The following is a 24,968-nucleotide window of genomic DNA, read 5'->3' on the forward strand; positions in this document are numbered from 1 at the left end:
TAAACAACTCTCTTAATTTTCTCTTCTGTGTTATCATTGACAACGTTTTGTGACCATTCTGTACTTGCTTCATTCCTCCTTTGTGCTATCCAATATAGTTTCCACTAGCCACATATAGCTGTTTAAATTTAAATAGAATTAAAATCAAATAAAATTAAAAATTCAGTTCCTCATTTAGCACTAGCCACAGTTACAGTGCTCAGTAGCCATGGAGAGCAGCAGAGTGAACATTTCCATCGTTACAGAAAGTTTCGTGAGACAGCTGCCCAAGTCCCCTGGCATGCCCTTATCAGATAAGTTTGTTTTCTACTTCAGAAAGGTTGAGGCTGTTCTGCCATATTCATGTTTTTCTTGGCTCAGAGGAAGAGTGGCCTTTTCTCATTTATATGGCTTATGCCTTTATTTTTCTTCTCTTAGGACTTTTATTCCATTTGTTATCTCTTTTTTCTCTAGTATCTTCATTCTTTTGAAGTTAGAGTAGAGATAGAAAATCCATAGTTGGGGCTTAACTAGCTGGCAGCTGCTGAGGTATATGGCATTTTATAGTGACATTCCTTTGAGGGTGGTTGCCATTAGTTGTCCTGTCTTCAGCTTTCTAAATCTTTTTTTTTTTTTTTTTTTTTTTTTTGAGAGACAGAGACAGAACATGAGCAGGGGAGGGGCAGAGAGAGAGGGAGACACAGAATCAGAAGCAGGCTCCAGGCTCTGAGCTGTTAGCACAGAGCCCGATGCAGGGCTCGAACCCACAAACCGTGAGGTCAAGACCTGAGCCGAAGCTGGATGCTTAACCGACTGAGCCACCCAGGCACCCCACAGCTTTCTAAATCTTAAAGCCAGTTTTATTTTGGTGTTCATCAAGTTTAGGAGGATAGAGTCATGCTACCCAAGGTCAACATAATCAACTGATAAGGGACTCATGTATTCATCAAGATGTCTTAGTACTCATTAATCATGAGAAAAATAACTGACAAAACCTCATGTTATTGTCAGTTGGCCTGCTGTTGATGAAATGAAATTTCAGATTATAATCAAAGGGTTTCTGGATGCATGGGAGTTCTAAGTGAGAAGACTTAATTATATTATCTTAGTGTCATCTGTCTCAGAGTCTTGGGAATTACCCTCTGTCTTCTGCATGTATCTGTCAGGTAGACTTAATATCAATTAGGCTAATATAGTTTCTTGAAAATTCTCTTTGTGTTTTTCTCCCCAACTTTTTTAGCCTTCCAGAGGAACATTTTTCTTGTGTAGATTTTTTTTTAATCCAGGCAGGTTATTTTTTTTTTTTTTTTTTTTATTTAAAAAAAAATTTTTTTTTCAACGTTTATTTATTTTTGGGACAGAGAGAGACAGAGCATGAACGGGGGAGGGGCAGAGAGAGAGGGAGACACAGAATCGGAAACAGGCTCCAGGCTCTGAGCCATCAGCCCAGAGCCCAACGCGGGGCTCGAACTCACGGACCGCGAGATCGTGACCTGGCTGAAGTCGGACGCTTAACCGACTGCGCCACCCAGGCGCCCCCCAGGCAGGTTATTAAATTAAGAGTCAGTTTACCATTTCAGTCATGCCAGGTAACTGCAGAGAGACCATCTCTATTGTGTTATTACTTTTTTTGTTCAAAGATTGACTATATTTTCATGTTTTAGGTACCCTAATATGTACTAACTTCTCCATATACTAATTACAGATTTCTGTTGCTCCTATGCCACATTCCTTTTTAAGAGTTTCCTTATTCTGTAACTCCCACATCTATAGCTCTACAGCTGATCTGCTTGCAAAGTCTACTCTCATACTTCTAATTACAGAAATATTTCTGTAATACATAGTTGTTTCTATTTAGGTATATCCTATGCCTCAAATTAAGAATATTAAAACTGAATTTGTACCGTTTTCAGTACAAGTCTCAAAAACTACATAACCTTCCCCTTTTAATTTTTTTATCATTATTTATAGCCTCTTCCTCTCCTCAGTTTTGTTAGTTATCACATTACCTTGCTTTTTTCTCTGACAAGTTATCTACTCATTTTTCTTCTCATTACTGCCACTCTGTTCTGTCTAACCTACCTTAGTAATCTCCAAATTCCCCATGTTAATCTACCCTATTTTGTCTTTGCTCTTTAAACAGGAATCTTGGCTTATGCATCTTTGTGTCTGAAATAGATAAGTCATTATTTCGTGATAATTGATTGTATTAGTTATTTGACACATTGACCTACTTTGTTATATTTTATTCATTTAGAGTATTTTTATGAACTCTTTTTTCAGTGTGATGAACAAGTCTGGGGTGAATCGTGTAGTTTGGAAACGACCTCGGCTCACTCACAATGGACCTGTTAGAAGGAGTACAGTTATTGACCAGATTCCTTTTCTGGCAGTAGCAAGAGCGCTTGGTAAGTAGGACTTACTTAGTGAAATCCTATTACGTTTTCTACAGTGTACGGTGGTAACATAAAAGAGGAAACTAAGAACTAAACCTTCATTTAACAGATAATGGGGGTAGAAATATGCTGTTTTAATAGTAAATGCTTTAACACTCAATCCAGGGGAAGGTTAAAATACGGATTTCAGTGCCAATTGCTTCTTAATTAGGAGTCACGTTTAATGTTTCGCTGATTCCTACCTATACTTAGGGAAGTATATGTATGTCTGGGCTTGGTGTTACCCTTAAAACTGTTTTTAAATGTGCTTCCTTCAGCCTTTCATATTTCTCTTAAGAGCCTTTAAGGTTCTTTTTCTTTTTAGCTAGCAAAATAATTGTTCATTACAAAATAAAAATACTTCTTTTCTAGTCTACCTGGTTTTGGAAGAAAGGCTAGAGGATTATAGCTACAGAAATATCTTACCTGGGATGTGCCAGTTAAATTTTCTTGTACAGCAAATTTCTTTTAGGAAACACTGATTTTTTCCTTCTTTCCTCTAACAGAAACTTGAGTACTGACTTAGTGCCAGGCACTGAATTAGGCTTTGGAGAGATTTTACTGGTAGATATATTCTGTTTGTTTTCACGGAACAAGAAAGACTATGTAGTTGAGGAGATAGGCAATAAAGAAATAAGCTTGTAAATGAAATAAGTATGGATTAGGAAATACTGTGAGGAAAAGAAATGGGGTTCTGTAATAAAAAATAATTTAGAATGGAAAAACTTTTATATAGTGTAATAGAAATGCTCCTTTTAGGAGGTGTTATTTTAGCTGAGATTTGATGGCTGAGAAGGAGCTATTCTTGTGAAGAGTCTGTTAAAGAATATTTCAGGCCTGGATCCTGAATTGGGAAAGAACTTGACATGTTCTAGGAATTATCAAGAGACTGGAGTTAATGAGGCAGACATGGGCCATATCATGGCAGATATTTGCATTCTAGTCTGAGTGTACTGGGAAACATTGATACTAAGGTAAAGAGTAACACCATCTGATTTGCATTTTCAAAAGATCATTCTACCTTTCATATTACTATCTCTTAATTCATCTTTGGTGATCAAATGCAGATAGGCTTAGCATTCATGGAACCTATAATCTAGTGGAGGAAATAGACAATAAATGAACAAATGGGAAAATTGTTCTAAAAAGTGTCATAAAGGAATTAAACAAGGTGATATACCTGTAATTGGTAGGAGGCTTAGTGGGTAACAGTGGAAGGCTACATTAAAGAGGATGATCAAGGAACATTCTTTAAAAAAGTATTTATTACTTGAGTTAAGACCTGAAGGAGGAGAAGGGGGCGAGGAAAATAATAGTCAAAACATTCCCACAAAGCCATTAGGCAGTAGGTATTTGATTTGGGGCAGTGGATGGGTGAGTTGTCCAGCATGTATTCTCTTTTCCTACTAAATAACATACTGAAATTTTGGGAATTATGTCTCCCCTAATACGTGCAGTCTTAATTTAGACGTTCCTATTCAGGGTCCTTTTGTAAAACATAGGTCAGCTCAGTTAAATCAGTCAGATTCTCTATTCTAGGATTTTGAATTGTGACTCTAGTAAGGACAAAAATTAAAAACAAAGAAACTGGTTGGAATGAATTCATCTTAGGAATATTGACTTCTTTCGGCAGTGCCCATTGATATGGTAGGGTTTTCCTGCCTAAGGCTTGAAACTGACCTGTATCCATGCTTCGTTCTCCAGCTTCTTGTCTGTTGTGTGAACTACTTGGGTTTTCTTCTGAGTTGCCTTTTGGGCCTAACTTAACCTGAGTTGGAAATTGTCATTTGCAAGCACAGAATCCTAATGCAGGAAAGAAAGGGCTTGATGTCTTTAAGGAACATGAATGAAACCAGTGTGAGAGAGAGGAGGTAGAGATGTAAAATGAAAGTGGAGATGAGGATACTTACCCAATTAAGAAGGGCTGTGCAGGCTAAGTAAGGTAAGTTTGGTGAAGACATTATGGGTGGTAGGCAGGAACTAAACCCCACAAGGCTTTATGGCTAGACTATGATAAGGAACTTCATTTTAAATACTTTTGAGAAAAGGGTACCTGGGTAGCTCAGTTGGTTAAGCATCTGACTGACTCTTGGTTTCAGCTCAAGTCATGATCTTGTGGTTCATGAGATTGAGCCCTGAGGCATTGGGCTCTGCACCGACAGCGTGGAGTCTGCCTGGGATTCTTTCTCTTTGCTCCTGTCTCACTCATGCTGTCTCTCAAAATAAATAAATAAACTTTTGGGGCAACTGAGTGGCTCAGTTGGTTGAGCATCTCACTTCAGCCCAGGTCATGATCTAAGCAGTTTGTAAGTTCGAGCCCCACATTGGGCTCTGTGCTGACAGCTCAGAGCCTGGAGCCTGCTTTGGATTCTGTGTCTGCATCTCTCTCTGCCCCTCCCCAGCTCGCACTCTCTCTTGCTCAAAAATAAATAAACATAAAAATAAATAAACAAATAAATAAATACTTTTGGGAAGGAATTGAGGAGTAGAAGTATACCACAGTAGTTGAGAGAAACTTTGGAGCCAAGATTCCAAGGCTCCAATCCAATGCTGTTTACTTACTATACAAACTTGGGCAAATCACTTATTATATGTAAATTACTTAATGGGGTATAGTTTTTTCAGCTGTAAATGGGGTTAATGATGGTACCTGCCTCATTCTTTTGTGAGGATTGGATGACAATATATTTAAAGTGCTTAAAATAGTGTCTGGCACATCACAAGCACTCTATAAATGTTAGCTGTTGTTATCGCTTATCGAAGTAGGACAGGGACTGATTCAGTTTTTTATTTTATTTTTTTATTATTTTATTCATTTAATTTTATTTAAATCCAAGTAGTTAACGTATAGTGTAATAGTGGTTTCAGGAGTACAGTTTAGTGATTCATCACTTAAAAATAACATGCAGTGCTCATCCCAACAAGTGTCCTCCTTAATGCCCATCATCCATTTAGTTCATCCCCTCACCAGATACCCCCTCCAGCAGTCCTCAGTTTGTGTATATTTAAGAGTCTCTTATGGTTTGCCTCCCTCTCTGTTTTTATCTTATTTTTCCTTCTCTTCCCATATGTTCATCTGTTTTATTTCTTAAATTCCACATATATGAGTGAAATCTTAGGATATTTATCTCTCTGACTGACGTATTTTGCTTAGGATAATACATTCTAGTTCCATCCACGTTGTTGCAAATGGCAAGATTTCATTTGGTCACTGAGTAATATTCCATTATATTTATATATATATATATATTCCATTATATATATATATATATATATATATATATATTCCATTATATATATATATATATTCCATTATATATATGTATTCCATTATATATATATATATTCCATTATATATATATATATATATATATATATATATACACACACACACACACACACACACACACACACACACCACATCTTCTTAACCCATTCATCAGCTGATGGACGTTTGGGCTCTTTCCATAATTTGGCTATTGTTGATGGTACTATCGAGTTTGTTTTTAAAGGGTCGTTTTGGCTGCTATAATGGCTAAAATTATAGGGTAATAAAATTAGAGACAAGGGTACTATTTAGGGGCTTGTAGCAGTATATAGGCACTTTACATATTTTGTAGATTTTTGCAGAACTAGAATGCTATCTTAGTTACCCAGGTTATTCATGTCATAGTATAAGCATGTGATGTAAGAGATCCTTCAATTCTTAGCAAGGAAAAAGAGGGAGGAAGGTGATAATTGGTAGAGAATTAATACTACTAAAGGATAGAGGGTTTTTTATGGGGCAATTCACTGGACTGAGGGCAGGGTCTCACTTCAGGTTCAAAAAGTAAAGTGAACCTTCAGTTTAGATTCTGGGGTGCCTGGGTGGTTCAGTTGGTTGAGTGTCAACTCTTTATTTCAGGTCAGGTCGTGATTTCACAGTCATGAGATCAAGCCCTGCATCTGGCTTTGGGCTGGCAGCTCGGAGCCTGCTTGGGATTCTCTCCCTCCCTCTCTGCCCCTCCCCTGCTCACATTCTCTTCACAAAAATAAATAAACATTTTTTAAAGAGTAGATGCCAAGTTATTATGTATATATGAAGTATATGTGCCAAGTATTTTAAGCCTTGAAACCCATTAGTGATTGTGTAGTGGAAAAGAAGGAGCAGAAAGACCAAGAAAACTAACTGGTTTTTCTGTTTCACATATTCTTCTGTTCAGAGATATCTCTAGAGCAATTCAGACAAGAAATAATTCAGCCCATGCTTGAATATCTTCAGTAAATCCTAATATTTCATAGTATAAACACTTGCATAATTGTCAGTTAAAATCTGCCTCCATGAATCTTTCAGATGTTGGCTCTAGTTATGTGTACTGAAACAAAAACAAAGCAGTATATTTATTTTGCCTTTTGCCTAATGACCATCATTTTACCTATTCAAAATTGCCTAGCGTGTTTCTCTAGTCTTTCCTCTAGGCTAATTTCAGTCTCTTCATTATTCTTATCATATTCCTCTAGATGTTTCCTTCAGTAAATGTTCCAGAATTGAAGACACTCTACAAGATGTGGTGTGACCAATTTGAAGTATAATGGAAATACTTAGTTCCTGCTACCTGAGTGTTGTACTTCTACTAATAAGAGTCCTGGAATCCTGTCATTAGCTTTTAGTAATCACATCACATTTGTTTTATTCAAATAGCTCCAGTCTTTAGATGTTTTTCTTATTAACTGCTACCAGGTCAAATTTCTATATTGCATCTTTGTTCTTTATTGGGATAGTGAGGGTGGGGAGATGGAGACTGAATAATAGCATTCAATGAGCTTCTTACAGAATGTATAGTCAATACAAAAAGTATTGATTGGTGTATTTGGAGAGATTTTTTTTTTTTTTTAAGAGAGAGCACAAGCAAAGGAGGGGCAGATAGAGGGGAACAGAGAATCCAAAGCAGGCTCTGTGCTGACAGTAGAGAGCCCAATGTGGGGCTCAAACCCACGAACCATGAAGTGTTCCATGAAGTGTTCACATGGCTAAATGGCTACCCATTGTGGTTAGCATAGATTTCTACAGTGGATAGGAAGTTAGAGAATATAAGACTTTGAGGATCTCTTATAGTTTTGAGAGTCCGTGGTAATATTTTTCAAATTGTTGATCTTTGGGATGTGAGGGCGATCTGGCTGTGACATCTGTCAACCCATTGATTGCCAGGGTTGATTTGACTGATCTGGCTGGCTAGGTGGGTGTCCCCTTCCTCCCTCACTGCTCCATGTGCATCCCTCCTGAAGCTGCATACTTGGTTGATGAGGATGACCTTCCCTGATAGAGGAGGACCCTTCTTCGGTTAAGGGTATATTAGTAGCTGTGCTCCCCAGCTAGAGTCTCCAAACAAGCTCTCAAGGTCCACTGATAGGAGAACGTAGGGTAGTGTCAAGCTTCCAAGACTCCAGACACATCCAAATAAGGTCTGCATGTGGCAGTCTGCCTTTTTTTTAAATAAATAAGTTAAACAAACAAATAAATAATTAAATGTTGATCTTTGGATTAGCTTTCTATCATAGTCAAAACACCTTTTTTTAACTTGCTCTTTTCACTATGTGTTGTTTTTGAGATTTATTCATCTTTATAAATGTAGTTTTAATTTAATTGTTGACTATTAGACGTTCAGTCTCACTATGAAACTGTATTTTCTTCTTCCACACCCTGATTGGACAGTTAGGTTATATCTATGCATTTGCTACTATGAAAAATGCTGCTATGAATATATACACCTATGAGATTTCTTTAAGGCATATAAATTGGAAGTGGAATTGCTGGGTCATAGTACATTACTTACCAACTTTTAATCTGTATTTATTTTTGAGACAGAGAGAGAGAGAGAGAGAGAGAGAGTGCGAATGGGGGAACAACAGAGAGAGAGGGAGACACAGAATCTAAAACAGGGTTCAGGCTCTGAGCTGTCAGCACAGAGCCTGATGCAGGGCTCGAACTCATGAAACTGTGAGTTCATGACCTGAGCCAAAGTCAGACACTTAACTGACTCACTCAGGCGCCCCCTACTTTTAAAACACCACATCAGGGGCATCTGAGTGACTCAGTCAGTTAAGCGTTCGACTTCAGCTCAGGTCATAATCTCCCAGTTCGTGAGTTTGAGCCCCATGCTGCTTTGGATTCTGTGCCTCCCTCTCTCTTCCTCCCCTGCTCATGCTCTGTCTCTCTCAATATCTGTCTCTCTCAATAAGTAAACATTCAAAAAATTTTTTTAAATACTATGACATACACATACAGTATGATAATATTTCTTCAGTAAGTGAAGGAGGCTACTTCAGGCTGGAGGTAACTGGCCTAAAGGCTTTAGCCACTCAGGTCCCATCCTGCTAACACATGGTCATACTCAATCCATTTAAGGCATACCAGTTGGAAAACTCAGTTCATAGATAACATTTTTAATGTTGTTAGATCTTACTCAATATCTCCCCAGAGTGAGTAACTGAATTAGTTATCTCTTGCTCTCTGACAGAATATTCTCAAACTTAGTTTAAAACATTTATTATTTCATATGGTTCCTGTGGCTCAGAACCTGGGAGTGATTCTGGCTCAGGGTCTCGCATGTAGTTGTAATCAAGATATCACCTATGGGTATCATCTGAAAGCCAGAATGGGGTTGGGGTATTCACTTCTAGGATGCCTTACATACTTGGCTATTGGAAGTAGGCCTCAGTTCCTTGTCCTGTGCGCTTCTCTGTAGGGCTCTTTGATGCAGCTGGCTTCCCCTGATCAAGTGATGCAAGAGAGCAAGGTGCAACAACCATAATGTGTTTTTATGGTCTAGTGTCAAAAGCGACACATCACCACTTCCTCTTAGACTAGACTAGAAAATCTAGTCAATTTTTCTTCTGAGCAGAATTAAGCTGTGCTTCTTACGAAGTATAATGAATTTGTGCACATATTTTAAAACCACACAGAGTTCCCACTTCTTCATGACTCATAAATGAATCTTTGTTGATTTATTTACCAAATATCTATTAAATGTCTATTATGTGCCAGGTACTCTTCTAGGTTCTAGGGATTCCACAATGAACAAAACAATAAAAAAATTCCTAGACTCATGGAACTTACCTTCTAGTAAGAGAAAACAGACAATAAAGAAATAATAAGTAGACTATGTATTGTGTTATGTAGTGAAAGGTGCTATCATGAAAAATAAAGCAGGGAATGTTGTGGGAAGTAGGGGTGTAATTTTAAATGGAATACTCAGGAGATCTGAAAAAAATGACATTTGAATCAAGAGATGAGGCATTGAGACCTATGGGTGTCTTCTGGGGCAAGAGAATTTATTAGGCAGAAGGAACAATGAATGCAGATATCCTTATTAATGATTTTTTTTAACTGAACAGCTATTAATCACATAGCAAATACTGAAACATCAGTTGTAAAAGGAGGTCAGGAGTTCTGTTTTTAACAAGTTAGTTTGAGGTGCTTATCAGACATAAAACCACTGATGTCCAGTTGACTTCTGGTTATGAAAATTGGCAGTAGGTGAGGTCCAGGCTGGAGATAGCAATTTGGGAGTCAGTGGCATAGATAGGAGTATTTTAAATACTGTTGATGGGGTACACCTGAGTGGCTCAGTTGGCTAAGTGTCCCACTGTTAGTTTCAGCTCAGATCATGATCTAATGGTTATGAGATTGAGTCCTGTGTCTTGTTCCGAGCTGAGCGTGGACCCCGCTTAAGATTCTCTCTCTCCCTCCGTCCCTCCCCTGCACATATGTGCATGCGTGTACTCTTTCCGTCTCTCCCCACTCCTGCTAAAATTTTTTTAATTAAAAAAATTAATAGTTTAACGTGTTGCATGATAATACTTATTGGCTCATAGTAAATTAAATTATCGTATTTAGCACCATTCTTATGGTATGTGGCCATTTTTCTTCTAGCGTTTTGGGAAAGAGGGAAGTTTGCTTAGCAGAAATTGGTATCGTTTTTAGGCACTCATTAGGATATAGTTACTTGAGTACAGATGTGACAAAAGTGCCTTCTTGTGGCTGCCTCATGGAATTGCATGTGAATCTTGCAAATCATTTATTCATTGAACAGATACTGATTACAGTATGTGTCAAGCATGTGGTTGGCCTTTGTCCTCATGGAATCTTACAGTTTAGAGAAGGGGAGAGGCATTCATCAGATCACAAAAAGGACTGAAAAATTACATCTCTAAATATTTGTATGCATGTTAATAAGAACTTAAAATAAGAGTATTTTAGGGGCACCTAGGTGGCTCAGTTGGTTGAGCATCTGACTTTGGCTCAGGTTGTGATCTCACGGTTCATCATGAGGCTCACTGCTGTCAGCGCAGAGCCCACTTGAGGTCCTCTGTCCCCTCCCCCCCTTCACTCTCTCCTCCGCTTGCACACGTGCACTCTCTCTCAAAAATAAATAAAACATTTAAATAAAATAAAATGGTATTTTACTAGCTGCAGAAGCAAGAGATATTTAAGTCTGAACAATTACTTGATGTTAAAAGTGGAAGAATGTGTGTTCTAGGCATAGGAACTGCATTTACGAACAACTCTGTGATGGGAGGAAGGCTGGTGAATATAAGGAGCTCTGACAAAGGACAGTGTAGCTAGAACAGAGATTGATACAGGAATAAGAGGCACAGATAAAGTGAGAAAATATTTCATGTTTTTAGACTGTGGTTAAGAGTTGTGTCTTAAGAATAGGAATAAACTGTTGCAGAGTAGAAGTGGGAAACAACTTGATTTGTGTGTGTGTTTTCAATTATGGCAAATACATATATAGTTTTGCCATCTTAACCATTTTATTTTATCATTATTGTTTTTAATATATGTTTATTTATCTTGAGGAAGAGAATCCCAAGCAGACTCTGCGCTGTCAGTGCAGAGCCCAATGGGGGGCTTGATCCTATGAACCTGTGAGATCATGACCTGAGACCAAATCAAGAGTCAACCACTTAATTGACTGAGCCACCCAGGTGCCCCCCATCTTAACCATTTTAAGTGTGCCATTCAATGGTAGTGTTAAGTACATTTACAATGTTGTGCAACCATCACCACCATCCATCTTTTTCTTTTTTAACTTTTTCTTTTAACATTTATTTATTTTTGAAAGAGAGAGAACACTAGTGGAGGAGGGGCAGAGAGAGAGAGACGGAGGGAGACATAGAATCTGAAGCAGGCTCCAGGGTCTGAGTTGTCAGCACAGAGCCTGATGCGGGGTTTGAACCCATGAACTGTGAGATCATAACCTAAGCCAAAGTAGAACACTTAACTGACTGAGCCACCCAGGCGCCCCATACCACCATGTTAAATTTGAGTTTTAAAAGGATGATTTGGGTTGCAGTTTTAAGAATGGATTAAGTGAGGCAAAAGTTGTTTGGGAGCTCTCCATGGGAAGCCACCCAAAGAGGGTAGGGAGAGGAATGTTGAAATTCACTAGGGGTGAGGACCACTGTGTCCTGTGCACTGGGCTGCCATGTGCCACAGAAGAAAGCAGAAAACATACTGAAACCAGAAGGAAGACCTCTTTCTCCTCTGGGGTCCCTCCAGTGCCTCTACTGAAGACAAAAAGGAAACAGCCAACAAGCAGGCAACCAACTACATCTGCCCCAGTGCCCAAGGTCCCTCCCTTTAGAATGTACAGGAATGATACTCTGTGATCCTATTTTGGTGTACAAACTGTAGGTCAGTGATAGAAACAATTAGTTCAAGGGCCAATTCTAATCCTCATTCATTTGATCTCAGGTAAAGCCATGTAAATTGTCTGAATTGGTAACATAAGGGAACTGTGGCTATATCATATATTCTTAAATCTGGCTATGAATACAACTCACGTAATGAGTTTGTTAAAAATTAACACTCCAAGGACTTTTACTGGCAAATTTAAAGCAACTTGAGCATCAAAGCAAATAACGACAGGAGTAATTTATAGCATATTGAAGGAAAAAGAATCCATAAGTTTATAAAGATACTAAAAAGATTATAAACAAGTAGAGGAGAATGGGAAACTCTTCTTCAGAAAACACAACAAAAAGTGTAATTTAGAATGTTCTTATTCTGTCACCAGTTTACAACCATCATAGTAACAGTTAATTATAGAGAGTTAAAGTTAAACATACAGTTAAACATAGGGGGCTAAGAATCATTAATGAATGCTAAAACATGGCATATTTTGGTGGACAAGAGGATATTTCACACAGACTCAAAGCTACCACCCTTTGGATTACATATCAATTACAAAATGAAAAGGGCACCTGTACAGTGGTGGTTGATAGCATTTGAACCAAAAGGTTCAGGTTGGCATTGCCAATGATGGGAGAAACTGACACACTGTGCCTCTTAAGTGAAAAAAATTACTTATTTAAAAATATTTTTAAATTTATAAAGGTATTAATACTAGTTTATACATGAGAAATTGTGGCCCTTTTTAAAGGTCATGTAATCTGCATTGTATTGAAAATTGGAATTTCTTTTTTTACATAGATTTTAAATTTAGAAATATGTTCTTACTTGGAATGGCAATAGTAATTCCAAATAATGAGGAAAAACTGCTTTTGAAAGCTTTTAGCATCACTTATGAATTCTGTACTTGCTATATTAATATTTATCTGAACTGTTTCCATGCTCATTTTAAAAGTTTCATCAGCCAAAGAACTTTGTTTTGCTAACATAAAGAACTAAATGTGTCTTTGTGAGTCGACCTGGATTATAATTAGCTTTTAGTGGTCCCATGTGTTCTTTTTTGTTTGTTTGTTTTTAAAGATTTTATTTTTAGGTAATCTCTAAACCCAGCATGGGGCTTAAACCCACAACCCCAAGCTCAGGAGTTGCATGCTCTACCAACTGAGCCAGTGAGGTGCCCGTATGTGCACTCTGTTGCTACTCTGAAGACTGAATTGCCCCTTTCTCTTTCAAGGGACTTGTTTAGCAATGAATTTTGCTCTTTTAGAGTGGAGTAATTGATATGAATTATTTTTTCCTTAGACTCTGAGCATGTTTGAATTGGCCGATACTTCTGCTGGGTGGTAATAGGGAAGCTTAAGTAAGGAAGAGAAAGGACCAGGAGCTTCCTCTTTTTTAAAAAGAAGTCAGACATGGTGAAAGTGCAAAAACCACCTTCTTGTCTGAAAACCTTTTGCTTTTAATTTAGGTCTTTACTCAGAGTACATTTCACTATAAACAAAAGAGTCAGAGATTAATGTTTTCTCCTTTCTTTCTACTCTTCCCCCAGTTTTGGGGAGCAAAAGAAAAGTTACATTGTTCCACTTATTTTGTGTTATGTATCACAGAAGAATAAATGGTTTCTGTAAAATGTTTTTTCTGTCTCACTTGTAAAAATCTTTTTGATGGCCTGAGTCAACTAAAAGTTCTTAAGTTGCACATTTTGAGGTTTGTACTAATACGTCTGAAAGGTAGGAGTTTAGGTATTGTTTCACAGAGAGCTAATCAAGAAGGAGGGTAACTGAATGAGGACTTCTTTTCCTCACTCACTGAAAGGGTGAACTATTAATCTCCAAAGACTGGTCATGTGGTAGATTAAGAACATAAAAATGCTCATTTTTATTTCTAGAATTTTCTTCCAAGTGACTGACATTTATTCTGTAAGTTTTGACTAGATCCTTTCTTGACCCTACGGGTGAGCAGGGGTTTTCAGATAGCAACTAAGACTCCTCGTTGTTAAGCAAGTTCTGTCTTTTATCTTTTCTTCACACTTGTCTTGGTTAATCTTGGCCCTTGTTCTTCCCTGTACATTTTAAAAATAAGCTTGTCATTCTACAAAAATTCTTTAGGGGTTTTGCTTGGAATTACATTGACTTTAAAAGCTATTTTTGGGAGAATTAACATCTTTAAAGTATTAAGTCTTCCTTTGAAATAGTTTATTTCTCCATTTATTTAGATAGTCTTTTTAATGTTTTGTAATCTAATTGTATAATTTTGTCCACAAAAGACTTGCACAACTTTTGTTAAATTTATTTCCAGATATTTACATTTGGTTAACTATTATAAATACATTGTTTAAATTTATATTTACTATTTCTTACTATTGTCTAGAAATACAGTTCACTTTTATAAACTGGGTTTGTATTTAACAACCTTTCTAAATGTTCCTTTTCTGATAATTTATCTGATTTGGTTTTGATTTCCCATGTAGAAATAAAATTATCTGAAACAAATGGTAGTTTATTTTCTCCTTTTCAGTTTATATATCTGATTTTAATTGTTTAAACTTACTATGCAGGGAGGGACCTTCAGTATAGTGTTAGAAAAGAACTTTTATCTTGTTAAGGGAGTTGTCTTTTATTTCTAGTTTGCTTAAGAAGGTGTGTGTGTGTGTGTGTGTGTGTGTGTGTGTGTGTGTGTGTGTGTGTTTTAAATCATGTGTAGACTTTGAATGTTATCAAATACTTTTCTACATCTGTTGAGATGAATATGTAGATTTTCTCCTTTAATCTGTTGACATGATATTACTAGCTTGGAAATAATACTTCTTGCTTCTTACTTCTGCCCCCCACCCCCAGGTGATTTGTGGAGCTATGATTTCTTCAGTGGTGAGTTTGTGGTATCACCTGAACCAGACACAAGTGTCCACACTCTTGACCCCCAAAAGCACAAGTACATTATCCTGGGGAGTGATGGACTTTGGAATATGATCCCACCGCAGGATGCCATCTCAATGTGCCAGGACCAAGAGGAGAAAAAATACTTGATGGTGAGAAGTGACTCAATAATTTGATATTATGACCTGTACATTGTTTTAGTACGTTGGTCAGGAGTCTTGAATATGAACTAAGGATGTTCACTTTGTGTAGATTTTTGCATTTGCCTGGCTCTAGAATTAGTAAAACAGACTTTGCAACTCATCAGGAGAAGGAGACAGGATATAAATAAATGAAACTAGATAACAAAACACACAACCATAGACTTTTATGAATAGCCTTAAGACTTAAGGGTCTATGAAACCTCATTAATTTTTTATTTTATTTTTTTTTTAAGTTTATTTATTTTGAGAGAGAGAAAGAGAACACGAGGGGCAGAGAGAGAGAGAGAGGGAGAGAGAGAATCCCAAGCAGGCTTCGTGCTGATAGCACAGAGCCTGACACAGAGCCGGAACCCACTAACCATGAGATCATGAGCTGAGCAGAAACCAAGACTTGGATGCTTAACTGACTGAGCTGCCCAGGTGCCCCTGATTTGATTTTTAGCAATGGATCTATTAGGCTTCCTTTTGGAGGCTACTGTTATATTCCAAATGAGAAATTTTGCAAGCTTGATATAGGGTAACAGTGGTAAAAAACAACAAATCCATATATACACAATAACAAAAGAAATACATGAGTGGTAGAATTGGTAGAATTTGGGTTTTTAAGGAGGAAGAATGTGGTGATGCCCAAATTTTTGACTGGTGATAGCTATTATCAAGAAGAAACACATTATTCTGGGGTAGAAGGGTGATAATTAATTCAGATGTAGGCATGTTGAATTGGAGGTGCTTGTGGTTAATCTAGATAGGTATTTTCATTAGGCAGAAATATTTGAGAGAGAAGCCTCTCAAATACAAATTTGAGTATTAAGAGTTAGGTAAAGCTGTGACAACTTATGAGATCACCTAGTAAGAGTGTATGGTGGAAGAAAATCGTTTTCATTTCTGTTCTTTGAAACTTAGTAATTATTGAATACATGTATTGAATCTGTGTATGATACTAAAAGTTTTATTCCAAGCCACATTTATTTGCATAACATGAGATCATTTGGAGTTTTGTTTTTTTTTTTATTCTTTCTGTTTGTATGTGGTGATCTCCATACCATAGCCACTTACTGTATTGTTTTTTTCCTCATATCAGTGGCATCATTTTTATGTACAGTTGACCTTTAAACAACATGAGTTTGAACTACGTGTTTTTTGTTTGTTTGTTTGTGTTTCTTTTTTTTTTAACCATGCCTGATTATCTCATTTGCGAATTGTTTATCTGTAATAATTTGATGTTTACTTCCCATTTTAGATAACTTCTATATAGCTTTTCCTAATTAAAGTTACAGTGAAGACTAAGTTTCTTGCTACCAAAAAGAAAAAAACACAGGTGAAATTTAACCACAGCATAAAGCCTTGTTTTATTACTTTAAAAAATTTAGAGCAATACTATTTTAACATAGTTATGGGGACTGTGGATAATGTTTGAAATTTTGGAGATTTAATTTAAGCCATATGAATACCCCATTTTAAATTTGATAAAACAGGGACGCCTGGGTGGCTCAGTTGGTTGAGCAGCCGACTTCAGCTCAGGTTATGATTTCACAGTTTGTGAGTTCGAGCCACGTGTCGGGCTCTGTGCTGACAGCTCAGATCCTGGAGCCTGCTTCGGACCCTCCCCCACTCACACTCTGTCTCTCTCTCTCAAAAATAAATAAACATTAAAAAAAAAACCCACACACACCTTTAAATTTGATCACAGATATAGTGGCAACTAAATCTGAGTTGTGAACTTTCTTTCTTCTTGTTCTTTTAAATATAGGGTGAGCATGGACAGTCTTGTGCCAAAATGCTTGTGAATCGAGCACTAGGCCGCTGGAGGCAGCGTATGCTTCGAGCAGATAATACTAGTGCTATAGTGATCTGCATTTCTCCAGGAGTGGACAGTCAGGGAAATTTCACCAATGAAGATGAGCTCTATCTGAACCTGACAGATAGTCCTTCCTATAATAGTCAAGAAACCTGCGTGATGACTCCTTCTCCATGTTCTACACCACCAGTCAAGGTATGTAATTCTCTTAAATGGTATTTAAGTTGTTCTAATAAACAGAATTTCTTTGGTTGGTGTTGCCTGAAAAGTTTTCAGATTCTTCATAGAAAAGGATTTTGGATTTGAATGAGGTTCAAGAAAGTGATAGATCTTTGTCATGTAACTTATTGTCATTGATTCATCTTCACATCAGTGCTATTTTGAATGCTAGCTATGTGTACAGCACCTAATAGAAAGGTGATGTAGATGTAATAATATTCTAATGATCCTCTTCTAATACTATGAACATTTGTGTAAGCATTTAAAAGTTTGTGAAGTACTTTCATATATATTTCATTTGAACCTCATAACCCAAATAGGTAAATAGTGCAGTTGTTACTCTGTCTTACAGATAAGACTGAGAGATTAAACAGTTTGGATTAGATCGTACAGACTCAAGATTGAAGTGGACCTTAGGATATCAGACCTTAGAACTGGTTGTCTGATAACATGGATAAGAAACATTATTCCTCTTCTTACTCATGTTAATATTGAATGAGTTTAAGATAGGCTATGAAACAAATTTAAGTGGTACCATATTTCCTTTTTTTCTGATTTCATCCCAGTATTTTCCTACTAAAAATTAGTAGTATTGATAACTACTTTGTTATACTTGGGCCTTCTGATAATGTGCTTTTTAGAAGACTGACCATTAAAATAGGAAATACAGTAGAATTTTATGTTATGTATTCGACAGTTTTTTAAGGTATTCAGAGCTACACAGTACAAAAAATTTGATTGATTTTGGTATTGTGATCCTATGCTCAGTACTTGGAAATTTACTTTTAGTGCTTTCTTTTACTTCACATACAGGTGGCAACTTAGTTTTCCTTGCATTGACTCTTCATTTAGAAACTGACAAATTAATATTTTGTACTTATATTCTTAGAAGAATTTCTTGTCAAAGCTTTCTTTTGTTTGAAAACTTTTGAATAATAATGCAGATTGAAACCTTTTAAAATCTCCTTTCTCTTTTTGAGAGTTGTGAAGGAGCTTATGTTCATTTGAGTATTTGTCTATTCCTCAGTTTGAATGTATTCATTACTTTCGTGTTCCCTAATGTATTTATTTGTATTTGAATCACTGACCTTTAGGCAGAATAAAGAAGGAAGCATTCATTAGAATGGAGATAAAGGGTAAGGGGCCATAGATTGTGATAGGAATAAATATTATTACTTTTTAAGTTAATTTATTTTGAAAGAGAGAGCGCAAACAAGCACGCGACCAAGTGGGGGAGGGGCAGAGAGGGGAAGAGGGAATCCCAGGCCCTCTCTGCACTGTCAGCGCAGAGCCCAATACAGGGCTCCAAGTCATGAACCATGAGATAATGACCTGAGCCAAAGTTGGACATTTACCCAAATGAGCCACCTGGGTGCCCCCAGGAATAAATAAATATTCTTAAAAATTTTTTTTTTCTTTAATGTTTATTTATTTTTGAGAGAAAGAGACAGTGTAAGCAGGGGAGGGGCAGAGAGAGAGAGGGAAACAGAGAATCTGAAGCAGGCTCCAGGTGCCGAGCTGTCAGCACAGAGCCCGACGTGGGGCTAGAACCCACAAACCATGAGATCATGACCTGAGCTGAAGTCGGATGCTCAACTGACTGAGCCACCCAGGCATCCAAAATAAATACTCTCTTTTTTTTTAATTTATTAATTTATTTATTGTTTAATTTATATCCAAGTTAGCATATAGTGCAACAATGATTTCAGGAGTAGCCCATCCCACCTCCCACAACCCCTCCAACAACCCTCTGTTCTCTATATTTAAGAGTCTCTTATGGGGTGCCTGTGTATACACCATATCTTCTTTATCCATTCATACACACACCATATCTTCTTTATCCATTCATCTGTCGATGGACATTTGGGCTCTTTCCATACTTTGGCTGTTGTCAATAGTGCTGTTGTAAACATCGGGGTGCATGTGCCCCTTCAAAACAGCATACCTGTATCCCTTGGGTAAATACGTAGTAGTGCAATTGCTGGGTTGTAGGATAGTTCTATTTTAAATTTTTTGAGGAACCTCCATACTGTTTTCCAGAGTGGCTGCATCAGTTTGCATTCCCACCAGCAGTGCAAGAGATTTCTCTGCATCCTTGCCAACATCCGTTGTTGCCTGAGTTGTTAATGTTAGCCATTCTGACAGGTGTGAGGTGGTATCTCATTGTGGTTTTGATTTATATTTCCCTGATGTTGAGTGATGTGAGCATTTTTTCATGTGTCAACCATGTGAATGTCTTCTTTGGAGAAGTGTCTATTCATGTCTTTTGCCCATCTCTTCACTGCATTTTGTTTTTTGGGTGTTGAGTTTGATAAGTTCTTTATAGATTTTGGATACTAACCCTTTATCTGATATGTCATTTGCAAATATCTTCTCCCATTCTGTCAGTTGCCTTTTAGTTTTGATAATTGTTTCCTTTGCTGTGCAGACGCTTTTTATTTTGATGAGGTCCCAGTAGTTCATTTTTGCTTTTAATTCCCTTGCCTTTGGAGATGTGTCAAGCAAGAAGTTGCTATGGCCAAGGTCAAAGAGGTTTTTGCCTGCTTTCTCCTCAAGGATTTTGGTGGCTTCCTGTCTTACATTTAGGTCTTTCATCCATTTTGAGTTTCTTTTTGTTGTATGGTGTAAGGAAGTGGTCCAGGTTCATTCTTCTGCATGTCACTGCTCAGTATTCACAGCACCACTTGAAGAGACTGTCTTTATTCCATTGGATATTCTTTCCTGCTTTGTCAAAGATTAGTTGGCCATACATTTGTGGGTCCTTTTTTGGGTTTTCTATTCTGTTCCATTGATCTGAGTGTCTGTTCTTTTGCCAGTACCATACTGTCTTGATGATTATAGCTTTGTAATACATCTTGAAGTCTGGGATGGTGATGCCTCCAGCTTCGGTTTTCTTTTTCAAGATTGCCTTGGCTATTTGGGGTCTTTTTTGGTTCCATACAAATTTTAGGATTGTTTGTTCTAGCTCTGTGAAGAATGCTGGTGTTGGGATTTTGATAGGGATTGCCAGAATAAATATTCTTAATATTGATTTCACATAAAAATTATTGCAGCCTGCTGATTGGCATTAGTAAAAATTGTACATATGTTTCAAAAGTTATTTCTAGAATTTTAGAAATGATGATCTAGAGATATAAGGATCTAGGAAAATAATGATTATAGAGAAATAATGATCTAATACTAAAATAAAGATAAGGAGATTTATGTATACACTAACTTATATTTAGGCATAGTTAGTTGTTAACCAATTGGCCCCACCCAAATAGAGGAAAATATTTGGAGCCATCCAGCATAATTAGTGTTGTTGGCTCTGACCTAACAAGTAAGTAAAGGCAAATTTCTTCCCAAGAAATTGTGTTTTATCTTAATTGGCAACCATAAGTACATTGTCTCTGATTTATTTCCTTGTTAAAATAATCCCATGTTTAGTAACATCTAGATAAATATAATGACGTTTTGGGCAATTTGGTTTTTAAGACTTTCCCACATTTAAATTTAAGTCACAAAACAGATGAACATAAGGAAAGGGAAGCAAAAATATAAAAACAGGGAGGGGGACAAAATGTAAGAGACTCTTAAATGTAGAGAACAAGCTGAGGATTGCTGGAGGGATTATGGGGGGGGGGGTGGGGTAAATGGGCAAGGGACATTAAGGAAGACATTTGTTGGGATGAGCACTGGCTTCTACTTCCGAAATCATTATTGCACCATGTGCTAACTAACTTCTATGTAAATTAAAAATAAGGAAATAAAACAGACTGTCCCACATTTGGACTAGGCATTTGAGTGTAGGTTTATCTATCTATAGACATGTGAACTTGGGTATGGATTCTAAGGTATACCACTAGTTATATCTTTGTTTTGGAATAGATATGGTAGAAATACTTTGTTTAAGTGATATATTACTCTGGCACACATTTCTTTCTCCATCCTTTTTTTAGGGCAAAACTAAATTTACCTTTTTTTTTTTTTTTTTAAATAAGCCAAGAGCTATAGGAAGGAGGAATAGGGAAGGGAGTTGTTTCAGAAAATTAACATTTGGTTTCAGTTGAGTTCTCCACACAATTTTCAATTAGTTGTTTAATATTGTTGGATTGTAAGGTAGATGGAGCGAGGAAGTTGATCTCTGAAGTAGTGAAACTTGTAAAGTATGTATTTTTAGGAGGTAATCTCAATATCACATATGTTTTATGAACAGTAAAAAGGTCTAGTAAAACAACTAATTAATTTGGGATGAGTGTGAGAACTCTAAGCAGTTGCCTGTGCTGACAGATGCAACGTATTCCCACAGAATGCCAATAAAAAGAGAATGAAAAGGAAAAGTTCAAGGAGAAAGTGGGGGAAGAAAAGCCAGCACGCCTCTAGTGTCAGAATAATAATCTGTGAATTTAAAAAGACCCAGCACACCAGAAATTACAATAAATTGTGTTAAAATGTGTAACGTTGTTTTACAAACTGGAGCAGTATATTCTATTCCTATCAGTGGCTTGACTATTACCTTCTTTCTTAGGCCTGAATTAGTGATGTGATTGTTTGGTTAGTAGGAATCCTTCTGTCTGCCTTGTCTTGTTGTAAATCCTTTTTCTGTATTAAAGCAGGACAAACTCGAGGTCAATAATTTCTTACGAGTAGATACAGTTTTCTGTGATTATCCAGAACATGCTTGTGACCACAGTAGGCATTGGAATCAACTAATGCAGAAGGATAAACTCACCTACAACTCTTGTTGATATTATTGAAAGTCATATGTAAATATCCTGGAATGAAGACTGTTCCGTTGTCCTTTCTTGACAGTGGCACTTGGAAATAAGATTGCTGCCCAACATCTAGTCAGTGTTAAAACAGATAAGAACTGGGCTTTCAATAAACTATGCAATATAAAATAAATGAACCAATGACTGCAGAAGGAAAGAGTATTTTCTTAGTTAAAACAACAACGATAAAAACAGCAGCAATCTAATTGAGGCAGTACCAAATTAGGAACTAGGGTTTCTCATCTCCAGTCTCCATTTGACCTAAAGTCATTATATTTTGATTTGGTTTGATTGAAATGCTTTCAGATGGCTTAAATTTCCCTTTTTTTTAATTCTAGAAACATAAAGCATTCTTTTTAGAAGTATACTTTTATATAGCACTTTCTGAAAGGTGTTTATTTCTAAGGGATTTTATATCAGGAAAATAATATGTTTTCATTTACCCTTCTATAAAAGGGTTTACTTCAGAATATGTTAATATTTTAATAAACTTGATTTGATTTAAAAGAGGTAATGATTTGAGGGAAATGTTACATACCTGAAGGAGCCATAATATTTATGCTTAAACTCCATTTTTGAGAAACTATTAAGACAAGGATTTAAAATTTTTTTTTAATGTTTATTTTTGAGAGAGAGAGAGAGAGAGACAGAGCACGAGTAGAGGAGGGGCAGAGAGAGGGAGACACGGAATCTGAAGCAGGCTTCAGGCTCTGAGCTGTCAACACAGAGCCTGATGCAGAGCTTGAACCCATGAACTGTGAGATCGTGACCTGAGCTGAAGTTGGACACTCTACCGACTGAGCCACCCAGGTGCCCCAAGGATTTTATAAAATATTAGTGGTGTGGAAGATTTGGGTTTGATAGGAAAAATATCATCTACCAATGGGAAAAATATTCTGAGTGTATGTAGAGCACTATATCTGAAGGAGTAATGCATATCTGAATCACTTGTCAAACTTTTAAAAAACTATCTGAAAGTTTCCATATGATTTTCATTTGTTTCTTTGAGAGTTGCCCCATCCATGCTCTGTAGGTTCCCATATGTCCTGCTTTTCTCAAGTCACAGAACAGCCTCTAGTGTTTGGGAAATAGGTACAAAGCAACGATATGAGTTTGCATTATGACATTGTTGCTTTAATGTTACACTTTACATTATCTATACTACTAAATATTCAGAAATGAGAATATAGAAAAAAATGGGAAAGTAGGAAATAAACCAACCAAATTTGTCACTTACTCTAATGAAACTTCTTCATCTCCCCAATGGTTGAGTTGAATTCTAGAATAAATTATTTATTTGGCTTACTTTCTTGTTTTTCAGTCACTGGAGGAGGACCCATGGCCACGGCTGAACTCTAAGGACCATATACCTGCCCTCGTTCGTAGTAATGCCTTCTCAGAGAATTATTTAGAAGTCCCAACTGAGATAGCTCGAGGCAGTGTCCAGGCGGCAGTCATACCCGCAAAAGATCCAGAGCCACTTGAAGAAAATTGCACTAAAGCCCTGACTTTAAGGATACATGATTCTTTGAATAATAGCCTGTCAGTTGGCCTTGCGCCTACCAATTCGACAAATACCATCATGGACCAAAAAAATTTAAAGATGTCAACTCCAGGTCAAATGAAAGCCCAAGAAGTTGAAAGAACCCCTCCAGCAAACTTTAAAAGGACATTAGAGGAATCCAACTCTGGTCCTCTTATGAAGAAGCATAGACGAAATTGTTTAAGTAGAAGTAGTGGTGCTCAGCCTGCAAGCCTCCCCACCACCTCACAGCGAAAGAACGCTGTTAAACTTACCATGCGACGCAGACTTAGGGGCCAGAAGAAAATTGGAAATCCTTTACTTCATCAGCACAGAAAAACTGTTTGTGTCTGCTGAAATGTGTCTGGAAAATGTTTTTTTCCCAAACTTAGGATATAAGAGGGCTTTTTGAAGTTGGTGCAGAACTTGAACTTTTTTTAGGGGGACAAAATAAAAATAGTATACAGTTTCACTTTTTGGAATTTGGCAGTTTTATCCTGGCCTTGTATTGTATTATAAATGTGAATTTTGTAGATGTTAGGGTATAAGTTGCTGTAAAATGTGTGTAAATTTGTATACTCCACACAAACTCAGTCTCTTATTCTGACACAGTAAATGTAACAACAGGGCTAAAATTTAAAAAAAATCAAAAGAATCTATTAGATTTTAGAAATACATTTAAACTTTTAAAAATGCTTATTAAGAAATTTGTATAAGTCACTTGTGATGAAAACTACACAACTTTTTAAAGTAAATTATTAAGCAAACTGGAAAAGTGATGTATTTTCATAGTGACCTGTGTTCCACTTAATGTTTCTTAGAGACAGCTAGTGTCTTTTAAAAATTATTTTTTATTTCTAATTTCATAATTCAGAACTAAATTTTTCATAGCAGAAGTGTTGAGCCATGCTTGAAGTAGCTTGGCATTAGTCTTCTTGTCCTAATAAAAAATACTATGCAGTATCTCTTATTTCATTAGCATTTTTGTAAAACATCAATCATCAGATATACTCCTCAAATCTTTGGAGTAGAAGGAGGTGTGTTTGCCTAAAAAGGTGCCCTTCTCAATCATCCCAGACATTCAGTGGCATTATTGGGTCTTAAAGTAGTTACCCTCTTCTCGTGTTTGCATAAAATATGTGAAGTTTTTCTTGCTATTTCAATAACGGATGGTGCTGCTAATTCCCAACATTTCTTAAATTATTTTATATATTGGACAGTTTTCATTGATTATATGGATATATGTTTGTTCATCTAATAAATCAGTGAACTGTTGTTGATGTGCTGGAATTTTGTCGTTGGTTTAATGGTAGATATTAATTTTTTGTTGTGCTCTGATCATGCTTTAGAGCAACATTTTAAAAATACATGTTTATTTTTGCACTCTTGACTTTTTTTAATGTTTATTTATTTTGTGAGAGAGAGAGAGAGACCAAGCGTGAGCAGGAGAGGGCCAGGGAGAAAGGGAGACACAGAATTTGAAGCAGGCTCCAGGCTCTGAGCTGT

The 24,968-nt window shown here is 36.8% G+C and overlaps 1 protein-coding gene across 1 annotated transcript in view; it reads left to right on the forward strand.

Annotated features, from left to right (window-relative positions):
- Positions 1-24,737, forward strand: part of PPM1D (protein phosphatase, Mg2+/Mn2+ dependent 1D) — a 47,626-nt gene extending 22,889 nt beyond the window's left edge. Inside the window, exons 3-6 of the mRNA XM_047833538.1 lie at positions 2,263-2,387; positions 14,928-15,118; positions 16,920-17,162; positions 23,262-24,737. Of these exons, the coding sequence (XP_047689494.1) occupies positions 2,263-2,387; positions 14,928-15,118; positions 16,920-17,162; positions 23,262-23,819 (1,117 nt within the window). The 3' untranslated portion in view covers positions 23,820-24,737. The remainder of the gene's footprint in view (positions 1-2,262; positions 2,388-14,927; positions 15,119-16,919; positions 17,163-23,261) is intronic.
- The last annotated feature ends 231 nt before the right edge of the window (positions 24,738-24,968 follow it).

This window comes from Prionailurus viverrinus, chromosome E1 (genome assembly GCF_022837055.1).
Source record: "Prionailurus viverrinus isolate Anna chromosome E1, UM_Priviv_1.0, whole genome shotgun sequence".
In the NCBI taxonomy this organism is placed as follows: domain Eukaryota; kingdom Metazoa; phylum Chordata; class Mammalia; order Carnivora; family Felidae; genus Prionailurus; species Prionailurus viverrinus.